At 45.4% G+C, this 13,849-nt stretch overlaps 1 protein-coding gene across 1 annotated transcript in view; it reads right to left on the minus strand.

Annotated features, from left to right (window-relative positions):
• UMODL1 (uromodulin like 1) overlaps positions 1–12,150 on the minus strand; it is a 48,723-nt gene extending 36,573 nt beyond the window's left edge. Inside the window, exons 1-5 of the mRNA XM_050891628.1 lie at positions 12,072–12,150; positions 11,372–11,614; positions 3,093–3,254; positions 2,582–2,688; positions 449–641 (exon numbers count right to left, since the gene is read on the minus strand). Coding sequence (XP_050747585.1) covers positions 449–641; positions 2,582–2,688; positions 3,093–3,254; positions 11,372–11,614; positions 12,072–12,150 — 784 coding nt within the window. The remainder of the gene's footprint in view (positions 1–448; positions 642–2,581; positions 2,689–3,092; positions 3,255–11,371; positions 11,615–12,071) is intronic.
• Between the last annotated feature and the right edge of the window lie 1,699 nt (positions 12,151–13,849).

Here is a 13,849-nt window from a genome sequence, read left to right on the forward strand (position 1 = left end):
GTAATAATACACTATAGTAATTAACAGACTATAAATACTCCTTGTTTCATGCAAGCTACTGGAAGTAATACACAAAAGCAGAGCATATCTGCTTCCCAAGAAAACACTTCTTTTAAGACCCTGTTTAATACAACTAATGATTGTGCTACAAATTTGAACACCTTGGCTTTTTCATGTGAAGATGGGGTACGCTATGAGGAGAAAATAAATTTAGTTAAGGAAGCAGGAGTATTCCCCTCCAAACTATTCACTCCAAAATAATTACTAGCTAACTACAACTCTCCATCCTATAATGGATAGGTTAGGGCCATATCTGCAAAGTTGACAAGATTCACTACACTGTATTTCTGAAAGCAAATCGATAGTCATACAGATAAAATTCCAAGTGAAGTGGGATGAAACCCCCTGAAAAATCTTCCCCCCCCGTGACAGGATTATAATAATTAACCTTGCACTTCTGTGTCAATCACTTCATACGCGCGCTTCACAATGTCCTTCAAGGAAGAAGAAACCTCCGCTAGCGGAGCTGGCTGGTGCAGTCCAACGAGAAGCTGAGAGGCCACCGTCCCAGCGTATACTTCTGCGCGGTTACTCTGGATATGGTGCACAGAGGCATTCAAGGGCTGTAACGCACCAGTAATCTGGGAAACAGGGGAACAAACACTTCAGAATCTCGTTCCTTTCTCAGCACAACTGTATGCCAATGAGGCATAACCTATGCAATGATTATTATCATAATCTGAGTGTAGAAAGCACCAATTCAGAAATCATAGCACAGTGGCAACATTTAGTTCCGTATTTATGGAAGGTGAGCTCTTCTTATTAGCATCTCATTTCACAACAGAGTTACAGTATAGTAATGCCAAGCTTAGGGAGGTGTGGAGCTGCATGTCAGATCTGAAATGCTTAGGCAGGAGGATGCAACCCAGGGAGACATGGGAAAAGTCTCTTTGGCTTGTGATGCTTAAACACCAAAACCTCAATAGACAGAATATACATTAGACATGCTATTACAGTTCATCTGTAATAAAGCAGTCCAACACTTCTTACTTTAAGCAACTAAAAAGACTGCTGGCAAAGGGAACAGAAAGACAAAGAAGAAAAGCAATAGACTGAGGAAGAAGGCTGGGACCAAGAGCCACAGAGAGACCCCAGGACTGACCAAGTCATCACAACTGCGAGTCAGGAATGAAAGAAGGGACGTGGTGGTGGGCTGACCATTATGAGTCAGTGGAGCAAACAGGGCCTGGAAGACATTCCTCTGAGTAGCAGCTCATTGCATTTCCTATTTCTTGAGTGTTTGACTTTGCCATAGCTTGCTTTAGACCAAGATATAAAAGTCTTGGTAGATCATTGCCCTCTACTCCTTACCACAGGGGAACAGCACCAGGGTTTCTCACTTTTGTAGGATATGAGAAGGGTGAATTCAGGTTGGAGGAAGAAGTAAATTCAGGTAACATGGCCATGCTACTGCTACCACTTGCATTCTCCCGCCCATCAGTGCTAGTTTATGATGGGAGAAGAGTTTCCTTTGCTGCTTGCCCATTCCCAGCTGGCAACTGGGGAAGAGTAGAAATAAAAATGGAGGGAAATAGGGACCTGTCCTCTTGGGTACCTTTCAAAGGTCACATCCAAACCCGGTTTTCTCCATGGCATGGTGATATGTACCAGGGAAATGCTTCGGGTTTATGGCCTGGAGGGTCTTTGTCCTAGTTCATCAACCTGTTTCCTACATATCACTTAGAGGACGGAGCAAGCCTCCCTGTCTGAGCCTTGTTTGTAGCCTGGTTCTTCCTGCAAACCCTCCTTTCAGGAAGCGTGCCTCACACCTCTGCTAGGGCTGTGTTTTTCTTGGTTGCCTCAGACTCTTCCTACCTGCCGTGTCGGGGATAGGGAGAGGCATGCCGTGCTGCTGTCATGTGGCCGTGCATGCATTGCTGCCAATGCCGCTGCTAATCCATGCATGAGGCAGAGCCTCAGTCCTACAGTGAAAGCAACACCCTGCTGTCTCCCCAAGTGCTGCTTCTGTGGCAAGAACGACAACGAAACGCCCTTGACCCAGGCACAGTCCCCTGCCGTAATCCTGAAGTTTCACAGCGAAACTTCTGGCAATGCTGAGTCCACCTGCGGTGTACGTCCCAGTGCTGTAGATCAGGTTTGTCTCTTGAAAGGTTTAACTCAAAACTCCTCATCAGACAACATCACGCTTTGCAGGTCTTGAAATCCAGACCCAGTCGGTCATAGACCCAAAACTGAACTGAGACAGAGCTGGAGCAAGCATTGCTTAAGCAGGAAAAAACCCTATATTTCAGAATGTCTTTAAATTGCCCTTGGAAGAGACCTCAAAAATTTACTAAAGAAGCTGATAAATCAATGTTACTTGAGCTGCTTGAGGATGCAGCTGACATTCAGTAATTAGGAATAAATTAGGGCCAAAAAACCCATCGGGCAGAACAAAGGGGGAGCGACTGGCTGGCAAGGTTATGCCCAGCACAGAGCACTATGAAGCAAGTGGTGGTTACTGAGTAACAGAAACGGGGATGCAACAAGCAACACACCGAGCATTCACGTTTGTACTTACCATGGAGTGCAAAAGGCGTGAATGATTCAGAAGGTGGGAATCCACTCTGATTAATTCATTAAAATCCATTTTCACAAGCACTGTCACATTGTACCAGAATGTTCTTCCTGAAGCGTACAAAATAAAACAGCCAAGTCATCTGAGGTCTGATGCTACAGAAAGTGACAGAGCTATAGGAAGGCTCTGAGAAACTGAAGCAAGCTTTAACATGGCAAATATGAAGGGCCCACATACAGCCATCAGCTACGGCCTCGATCACCATATGCCGCAGGCAGCGGCACCAGCAAAGAAGAAGGCAAGGAAGGTCTGCTGGACCCACAGCACCTACGCACCATTCAGTGCTCATGGGTGCAAGTACTGAACCTGAATATCCTGGAATTGATCCAAAGCAGATTCCCATATTTGTTTTATGAAGAGCTGTGGTAACAGTTTTCCTGCCCACTCCCACCCTCAGAAGGAAAAATTAAGCGTATTTCTATTAGAAGCAGTCTTGAATTTATCAGTAACATACCCTCTGGCATTGGATCCACACAGCCTGCTCCTTTGGATGAGTTGCAGCATTTTTTAAGCCCTGGACATTCAGTATCGAACGTGCAAGGATAATCAGATGTTTCCATATTCTCCATTGGACAAACACCAGGTCTTGAGACAAATACACTGGATCTATTGAGTGCTAAGCAACAAAAACATTTCTGAGAACAAAAATATAGAAAATTGTTTCCATAAAATGGTGCTATTTAATTTATAGCAAACACCTCCTCCTCATTTTAGAAGCACGTCTGTTCTGAGGTTCTCATGGGGAGAAAATAGCTGCCTAAAATACCATTATTTCATTTCAAGAGTGTAAATGTTCTCAGACTTTTCTCTTGTTCATGACATTTCTGTTACAGAAATTTTGAATTTATAATTTTCCATTAATAATTATGGAGGGAGGGAGGGAGGGATAGACAGAGAGATAGATAGCTTCTAAATGTGGAGACACCGAAGCACTGCAAAACAGAAAATGTGCCTGATGCCAGCTATGACTAATCCAAATAATATATGATGATCAAGGGCAACAGGTAATGTCTAAGCTAGAAATCAGGAGTTTTCATTTAACCTTTTGTTGCGACAAAGTTAACCTTTAGTTACAGTAATTGAAGATGTTACATGAGAGCAGAGACACAATGCTGTTCCCAGGTACTCTTCAGTGGGTTACACAGAGGGACGGGAGAGCAGAACTGAGCCCGTGGCCTGCAGCCTGGCAGCACCTGCTCCGTATCAGCCAGCCAGCCACGCCGGGAGGTCGCTAGCCCACGCTCGACAGCCCTGCAGAGAGGGCAGCTAAGGCAGAAGGTTACTGCTTCCCAAGCCAAGGGCAGACAGTGGCCCTGGCTCAATGCCAGCACATACTCTTCTCCGGAGGAAAAGAGAAAATATTTCTAAGCCCTGCGAACATTACTTTCACCCACGCTCTCAAACACAGCTCCAAGTAATGCTCAGCTCTGGTCTTTCCAATCAACCTAAAAGATTTCTCTTTTCCATTCAGTTTGTGCCTACAGGTTTTTGCTCCTACAAACTCTTGATCCATTACTGGGCAATTAAAGTCGGCCAGGAGGAAAATGAAAATGATTCTTGCAACAGAAACAGGTTGTAGTGCAGGAAAACCACATTCGACATAATAAAATCCATAGCAAATGAAAGGCCCATAGCAAACTACAGATCTATCATGAACTGTCATTTCTGTGGGTTTACAATTTCTGTTATCCCAAGGCTCTGAATAATAGTAAATCTGAGGTTTCTGAGAAGCAGAAGGGAATATTGAATCTAGGACTCTTGGCCTCAGCAAAGTAACCTTCTTAAACAGGCAAATGATCTTGATTAATCAAGATTTAAACTAAATCTATGTAACTTGCTGCCACATGCACATTCCAGGTCCCCCTCTCTGCCAGTCCATGGGAGACTGGAGGCTATTGCAAGCAGAGAGCCTCAGCTTTTTAGCACACTCCATAACAGATCTCATTTTTAGTACTCCGAATCCCCAGCTCAATCTACAATCCAGGGATTGAGCTCCAAATACAGCATGCAAAACTCAACATGTATAATTTTCAGCCACTTCTGCACAGTCATATTTGCATTAAGAAATAGACTATTAAGACCAGTGGTGTTAAGATTATGGTGTGTGTCTTTTGGGGGGCCCACAGTATGCTTGTCAAGGGTCTCTGAAAGGTAATTAAGAAAAGTAAGCATAACTTAATGATGGGAGTCCACACCTCCACTGAAAAATCTGCCAAAACCCACAAACTGGAGAACAGGGAAGGCACCGAATTTAGACCTCTCAGCAGCACGCAGGTTACTTGCATGTGTATTTTTAAAGATTTGCATGCAGAATACATGGGACAGCGCTTTCCCATGCTGTTTTATATTGTATATTTGACACACTGTGTCTGTATACTTTGTGTGCGTACAGTCAATGAGCACCCGCTTTAACGGGGCTGTGAGCATCTTTCAAGTAGAGTTGGCATTAGACCCACAAGAGCTCTGGGCAGCAAATTAGGAAACGCTACCCCCGCTCCCAACCCCAATGAACACTGGCTGCCCGACACAGACCAGGATTTGTCCTGCTACCTAATGCAGCCTAGTGGGGGCCCCTTCATGCCTGCAAACCAAGGGCCCTTGCCCTCCTTAGTCTTCCCCAGGATCAACTCTGCCTCCAAAGTTCATTTTGAGTTATAAGCCTAGGTTTGCAGTGGGAGGACGAGGGAAAAAAAAATCAACCCTGTGCAATCTTACTCAAGTTACTTCTGGGTCCAGCAAGCTCCAGTAGTCCTATTCTGCTTCCCAGCATGGACCAGGAATCTCTGCTTCTGGCTCTGGGGCTGGCACTACTGGGATCGTTCCCCCAAATGGGTCCTACTGCTAGAAGGCCTCTTCCTGATTTCTAGTCTAAAGCCACAATGAGGTGTGATACGGCCTCAGTTGCCCTTAGATGAGTCTCCCACACTTTCCCAGTCTCATGCGATTGCTCCGTCCCAGCCTCCTGTGCAGGGAGGCTAAGCAGCCTCTCGCACCGGGAGCTTGCACAGACATGAGCACCGAGGGATCTCCCTGTGTTAGTACATCACCAGTGCTCCTTACTATTCAAACCAGGTGGATCTTGGTAAGCTGGACTCAAGCATGTAAATCCCTCCAGCTCTGAGATTCAGGTGCAGTTCAAGCAGGTTTGAGGTTCAAAGCAGTTTTTTTCCACATATGTCTTTTTTTGGCATGTTTAACTGCGGTGTAAAAGATTTAATAAGTCACATGCAATCTCAGAAAACACTATTGAATCCTGGCCGAGTGCCACTCCAGCCATTTATCTAAAATCAAAAGGTCATAATTTTCGGATCAGCGGAAACAGAGATGGATTCACATCACATTTCTGCCTAATTGTACCAGATGCACTTTGAAAATTCGATTTATGCTCTCGACTTCAATCACCTTGGGAACAGTCACCTACCAAGCAACACTGCCAGCACTGGGGAGCAAGCCAGCCAACTCCTCTGTCAGTTGGATAAAGTATCGGCTTTTCTCCTCCGTTATTTGCATAAGCGTACAGAAGCAGAAATGCAGCACCCAGTGCTTAGCAACGAAAGCTCAGCTATCAGCCTGCCCACATGAGAGCCGCTGGGTCTGCTGCGACCGCGGGATGGGGGGATCTCCCAGGAGATAGATGCTGAGGGACACCCTTAGCTCAGCCGTAACCCCCTTCCTCTCCCTCCTTCCACCTGGAGGGGACGGGTTTCATCCAGAGGGTGCGGCAGAGCAAGGGACCAAAACCCTGCATTCGTTTCAGGCATCAGAAGGTGGAGACAAATCTATGAGATTATAGAAAGAGCTCCTGGCAAAGCCTGTTACAAAGGCAGACTGGCAGTTTTCATCATATGACCCTGTTTTCAGGGTCTTTGAGCACTGCTAGACTTCACCTGCTCAGATGGACGTTTTTCATCCTGATTGCCTGTCCGGGCGTTAATCGGGATGGAGGGCAGCGTTGGGATGTTCTGGTTCAGCATCTGACAAATATTTAACACCCTTCCCTATGAAAAACCATACCATTCACTAGAACATATTCAGGAGCCATGGGCTGAAATTCGGCAAGGATGCAGCTGTTGGACAATGGGGGAACATGGCCTTTGAAGCACAAAACCAGTTTGTGCATGCTCAGAAGAAACTTAATGAAATTTAGCCACTGCCACCTCCAACGGGTTCATGCCACCAGCAGCACTGCGACATGGCCATGCTCTGCCCTGTCGGCACTCACACCGGCAGTCGGTGGAGAGCCAGCAGGGACCCGCGGTGAGCCCATAGCTCAGATGCGACTCCAGGTACCCCTGCTCCCCCTGGGGTTAATGTGGTCGGGAAAGGCACGAGGTGAGTAACTGAATGGAGCAGATAACTTGCAAGGAAAGACTACTAAAAAGGCTGGGACTTTTTGCTGTGGACAGGAGAAGGCTGAGGGGGGTGCGATTAAGGTTTACAAAATCCCAAAGGCAGGGGGTAAGGTGAAAGCGGAGCTGGTATTCACCAGAGCCCACAATAATAAAATGGGTAAAAGCACTCCCTTCTTTACCCAAATGGGAGTGAACTTCTGCAATTTGTCAGCACAGGGGATGCGGAGGCAGACCGCTTCGGTGGGCTCAAAAAGGGACAAGACAATTCCTGGACAGGAGGCCCGTAAGCAGACACCGCAGGGAACAGGCAGGGACATACCCTCCGACACCCGCAATCCCATTTCTGCAGCTGCTGAGAGCACACAAGGGACCCAAACCGCAGGGCAGCCAGAGACACCTGCTTCTGGGTGAGGTCCCGTAGGGCATTTTGGCACCTTCCCACCCCAGGCTGATGCTGCAATGCTGCCTGCATGCCCTGGTGACACCACTGTCCCATGGCTTTCTGGGGACAGCTCAAGCAGGGGGGACAGCTGTGCCGCAGCTCCCCGCTGCTCCGGTTAGACTCAGCATGCGAACGTCTGCATGCAGGCTCTGAAAGGTCCCAGCCCTGCTGAGGAGCTACCTGGGCACCTAAAATGAACGGGTTTTTTACCTTACAGTTTTTTTTCTGAAAACCTTAAGGAGTTATACACACAAAGCGTACCCTGATTAAAGCATGGCCTTAACATTGCAAATCAAGTGCTCTCAAGTTAAGAAACTCCAGGATTAAAGTTGTCTGGGCCTTCTTATTTCAAGGTATTTTTGTATATGTGTGCTTAAAACCCAGTATTCATCACATGCTAATGCACTCTTTTGCTCCCTAGCTGGGGATCAAGCAGGGTTAGATGGCAGATAAGGAAGCTCTCTGGTTTCATCTTATGCAGTAAGGTGGAAGGTGGGCAGCAAACCAGTCACCAGGAGAAGTAACCATACCATTGATTCAAGCAGCTGGAAACTAGCCTGGAGAACTGGGCCCTATCTCTACCTAAAAAAAAATCCTGCAAGATGCTGGGAAAGTTTCATACAACAAACTCGTAACAACCTTTCAGAGCCGTGGGTTTCGCAGGTCCAGGAACCTGACCTGCAGCCCTGGGACCTGCTTAGCAATCGGGGGACTGCTCACAGTCACCATCGAGGGCGCAAGGCTCTGCGCTCCAACCATGCCAGTTGTGAAAGGCAGCGCTAAGCACTCTGAAAATCAAAATCGTAATAAACTTAAGAAAAAAATGAAAACCGCACCCTAGGTGTCTGAAAGTGGGCACACAAAATGGTTTGATCTCAGTTTCTCTGCAGCTCAGTTGCCCAGCTGTCAAAGACAGAGAACCTCCCTCCCTTCCCGCAGGCTTCGTGAAGGCAGATTGCTGTCTGTGAATCGCCCCAGGATTCACCTTAAGAGGTGATAAATAATCCTGTATTCAGAGAGAGGCTCAGCAGAGCTCTGCACTATGCACCGAATGCGGAGGCCAGGATGAGGCGCTGCTGGGGAGCTCCTTACAGGGGCTCCGTCGTCCCTGAGCACCACAGGGAAACGTGGTCCTGGGGCAAGGCAGCGCCGGATCAGGTAACTAAAAGAGTTTACTAATCCACGTGCATAGGCACAAAGAGAGGAAACAAAGGTTATTTTATTTAATTCTACCCTTAGAATTAATTCTAGCACTTCCTAACTTTTAGATACTTAACTTTTCAATTTTTATTTTAAAAAAGTTGAAGTGGTTTGTGTGTGCGTGTGTAATACTATCCTAATGGATTGACGGGCAACTAGTGAGAACTACCAGAGTAACCTGACTAATGATCTATGACATGATAAATCTTGACATTTTTTCCCAACAGTAAAGAAATAAGAAAAGCGGGGCCTGCCATATCCCAGGCAGGGGTAAATGTTTCCTTCTAGGAAGCAAAGGTGGGGAGTGGCCAGGAGCAGGTTGCCATGAAAGGTCATGGAGACCTTTCCGCTCCTAGCAGGATGGAGAGCATGCCAGCATGGATAACATCAAGAAGAAAATAACAGTAGTTCAACAGCATGCTGTGCAGTAATTTCAGCAGTTCCAGTTTCTCTTCTCATCATTTATTTAAGACTGTGTCTAGACAGTGCATTACCATTCACAGAATTTATGACTAATGCCCTGAAAAGCAAAGATACCGGAATAATGTAAACACAGAAATCACCTAGAAGCCATACAAATCCTTTTATGGTTTAAAATATTCCCAAATTAACTTTGACAGGAAAAAGAGTCAAGGTGACCACACTATTTCATGGACAAACCTGCCCAGCGTGCCCATCAACAATGTGGCAATGGCAGAGTGGAAATTCTCCAGCTAAGCTTTACAAGAGATTTACAGATTTGTTAATGTTAGATGAAATAAGCTCATCAACAGTGCTCAAGCCTAAAATATCCCTAGAGATGCTTTTAAAAGGCATAGAATTATACCAGGAAAAAATATTTAAAGTGTTACCAGGGTGCCTTTTTTTTTCCACCCAAGAAGATAGTCTTGATTTTCAGAGGCTCTGAAACACCTTAAAAATCATGATCACTCATAGAGTTTCTTGTGCAAATAGAGACAACCATAACTAGCTAGTGACTCTTCAACATTTAGCTGACACAGCTTTTTCCTTGTACTACAGAATTAAAAGGCAATTTTCTCCGATTGCTTCTCAGTCTTGTCATTTGATACATATGTGCACACATGTATGCACATGCATGTATATCAAAAAGACCTTACTGAAGTGACTTTTCAACAATAATTAGATCTACTGGAGATTTTCCCCAGCGTGGAACTGATGCTTGGAAAATACAGATGATCAACAGCAGGCTCTTTGCCAGTCTGACAAGACTGCCTGGACATACCATAACCTGCAGGTCAAATTTTGCCCTGGCTGACACTCCACAACAGCCACAGAGCCAAACAATGGCAGGATACAATAAATTAAGAATGATGTGTATCCAATTATGCTTTCATTTCCCTTCTCTAGCAAATCATTTTAAGAACAAGTAAAACACAACGACCACTTCTGTGTTCCCATCTTTCTGTTAAAAGCATTTTCCTGCTAGACACAATATTCTACTAGTAACTGTTGAGACAACACCTGGCAAAAATTGTCTGGAGGTTCATTTTCCAGTGCTCTGAAGCAACTTAGAAGTCAGATGAATGCATTGGTCTTGACAGATCCCATGACAAGACATATGGCTCATACCCTCTCATGTCACATTATGTGATCTGATGCAGGAGCAGGTTCGGGGACATTCCCATAGATCTGAGTCACCCAAGTCTTATGACCCACAGCGAGGGTCAGGGCTGCAATAGCACCTTTCCTTTTCAATCTTCTCTTACAGTGTTGTGACTATGTAAATTCCCAGGACCATAACTTGAAAAAGGGAAATGGAGAAAATGCAACATCATACTGAAAATAGGAGACAAAATCACGTCCTGCAGAACTTTTCTGGATGCTGGAACAGTCCAGTGCTGGCCTAGCTAATCCAAGATGCCTGTTCAGCTTAAAAGCATGTGGCTTTATCCATTAAAAAAAAAAAAGTTCCTTTTCCTCAAGGAATCCCTTCCATCTATGTCTCAAGTTCTGCTAAAATTGGGAATTTCTTGTTGACAACTGGTAGCCCTGAAGTGGGAAGGGGAAAAAGCTTCCATCTTGAGTCAAAGATGATTAAGTCTTGCGGAGTAGAGTCTTGTTAAAACTCAGAAGTTAGATCAGGTCCACCAAAAGGTTCACCAGTTTCCAGACCTCCAACATAGCCCTAGGTCACCAAGGAAGCCCTGAGAAAATGGGCCCTAATGTAGTTTTGATTGGAAAGCAGTTGGTACCAACTTGCCCTGAGGCCACAGGTTGTTTTAAATTAACACAAAAATCAGGTTTGCGTCCTGGGAACTGACCCTGCTCCAAATCAAAGGAGATGTTATCCTAAGTGCATCCTGAATTACTTTTGAGAAGAAAGCTCCTACTGTAAATGCAAGCACGCTCAGAGCAGACACAGCACCAGGCAAGGCTACGTGAGTTATTGCACTTGGCCACGGATTTTGGCCTGAACCAGGACAAGTAATGAGCCTTTGTAGGGGTAGCAAGCAGGTGCCTTCTTCATGCTCACCTGGAACTTTAGTGAATTTGTGACTGGGGGTGGCACAGAGCAAGAATCAGGAGCATTAGTCTTTCATGTCTACTCCTTACCATGTTGGACCAAGTTTACTGTAGAGTCTTGCAGACCCACTGATTTCAGTGAACAAGAACCTACCTATTGCGCAGAACTGAATTAAGCCTTTACATATCTCAGTTTAAGTGAATCCTTCTCCATCAGAAGCATTTATTTCAACTATTAATCTGACTAAAACTTACCTAAAGAGCAGTAGAGTCCAACTTGTTCATATCCTTCACAGCAATCTGTAAGAGTAATGGTTTCAGGGACTTCAACAGTACGATACTGCGTTTTATAGTACGTCCGGGGACACACCATCCATGGTATCCATCCTCCACAGGAAGTGCTTTTCTCATAGGACTTTTGGTAGGCAACCATTTTAAACACATTTTTGGTCAGACTATAGTTGCACAGATGGTACCCTAGCAAAGAGAGGCCTTTTTCTAGGGAGGGGGGAGGAAAAAAAAAAGGAAAGGAAGGGATCAGCACTAACTTGTCACCCAGAGCATAAGTTCCCTGCAGTATCTAGTTAAAAATACTGTTATGAGAAAGCAGTGACAGAACCAACACAAGTGAATGATTTCCAGGAAGGCTGATGTTAGGAAGAACATCACTTCAGTAAATGGACAGAAGAAAGAATTAGTAGTGACTGCTTGTCATAGGCATCACTTCAGTCATAAAAGGATGCAGATTGGCAAAAAATTCAGAGAGCTCTCAGTGCCTTCAGGCGCAAAGCAGAAAAAGGGCAATTTAGGTCAAGTAGGTATAAAGGAAATTAATATATGTTAATAGAAATTAACAGTAGAAGCAGAATAGGCACTTCCAGGGCAGAGTCATCCAAGTACTTCAGATGTCCACTCCAGGCTCATGCTGCCAAAGTGTTCATCTTTCTCCACTGACTATAAAGGGAACGAAGGGCGAGGAACTCATAGGCAGATGAGTCACAGTAGATGTCTGGAATAAGACACCCTTCAGACATTGCCCTAGGCTAAAACTGGGTACTCATATATCATTGGGAAGGACTTTCAGGTATCTGACACAAAAGGTATTCCTGGTGCTCCTATGTTGCTTATCTGCATTTGTAGCAGACCATATTAGACCAGGCCCTGTGAGAGCTGCAGTGGTTCATTGACTTCAGTATAAATGAAGTCAGTGATAAAGTTCATTCACTACATAATTTCACACAGGTCTGGGAATAGGACTCAGTTTCTGGAGTTCTGAAACCAGTCATGATGAGGAGCAAACTTGTTACATGCTTTACTTACAACTGAAATACTTGAGCAGGAGCAGGAAAAAAAAAACCCAAACAACACAAAGAAACCCAGACAACAACAACTGCAACAAAACCAGATGGAGTTTAAGAATTAGCAGTAAGCAACCTACAATCATGTCACAGACATCAGGCTGTCTCCTAATGAGATGTTATAGAAGCCAGCGGGGCTGAGTCACCCTGTGTCCCATTTGGGAAATAAATGGGATAGAATTAAAATGCCTGTATCATCCTTCAGACAAAGCAAAAGAAGCTTGAATAAAGATAAATATGAATTAGCTGCAGAGATTCAAGTATGGCAGGATTGTTATTTCTGAGAGCTCTGAGGGGACCAGGGCCAGTCAACAGACAGACTGAAGCTAACACAGTATACACAACAGGTATACAATTACAATATTTACAGCTTATCTTATTTGTACAACTTACCTCTTGCCTGAAAAGATGAAACATGTAAAAACAATTCAAGAAAAAAAGAATTGTCAGGTTCTTAGGAATCATGCGCTTTTATCATGTTTAACTTTCCAGCTAAACAAAAGATACATGTGCAATTTGAACAGGCCTGGTAAAAAAGCTTTGAACAGGATGATCCATTTGTAGTGCAAGGACAGTCCAGAAGAAAACATGGCCACAATACATCCCTCAAGCTAGCTCAACAAAGTCACTCAGAAGGTCTTCCTCCAGCCCTAATCCTAGCCACTGCTCAAATAAGAACAGCCTGAAAGAAATCCCCTGCCTTAGATGTTCAAAAGGCCATGAAGAAAAACGGATTTGCTTGGTGCAATTCCCAAACAGAGGCACAGACACCTCCCTGCGGAGAAGGGCACTTTGGAAGAGCAGAAGGAAGGAGAGGGGGCTGGGACTGACCACGGACCATCCCCCAACATAAATAACTCGCATCTGACCAGACCGAGGGAGAGCATCGGGCCCCTGGGAGTCCAGCCCTGCTCTGCCTAACCCATCTGTGCCTTCCTCCTGCAGCGAAAGGCAGAGTTTGATGCCAGGGCGTGCTACAGAGAGCGTGTGTGAGAGCAAGAGACCTCCCAGCAGGCTCCAGGGAGCCCTGTGCTGCTGCGTAGAGCAGGTCAGCAGGAAAATATCGAGAGTAAGGGCATATCTGGAAATCCCACTCCCTGCTTCTTCCTTCTCCCCAGCCTCAAGCAGGGCACCTCTGTGTCCGGTCCCTGAAGCTAGCTCCAGAGACGGCAGCTGAAAGGTCTTCACGTCCCTAAAAAGCAGCAGGGCTGTTCTTTATCCTTAAGAAGAGAGTGAAAGGAGGTGGTCATGAGGGGCAGGAAGGAAGACACCCAGCCTGTCTCAAGCTGAGGGGCTGAAACCCACACCCTGCCTGACCCAGGCGAGGACCCCAATGGCCAAGATGGAGGTCTGGCCAGGACCATGAAAGCCCGTA

This window comes from Gymnogyps californianus, chromosome 1 (assembly GCF_018139145.2).
Source record: "Gymnogyps californianus isolate 813 chromosome 1, ASM1813914v2, whole genome shotgun sequence".
Lineage (NCBI taxonomy): Eukaryota > Metazoa > Chordata > Aves > Accipitriformes > Cathartidae > Gymnogyps > Gymnogyps californianus.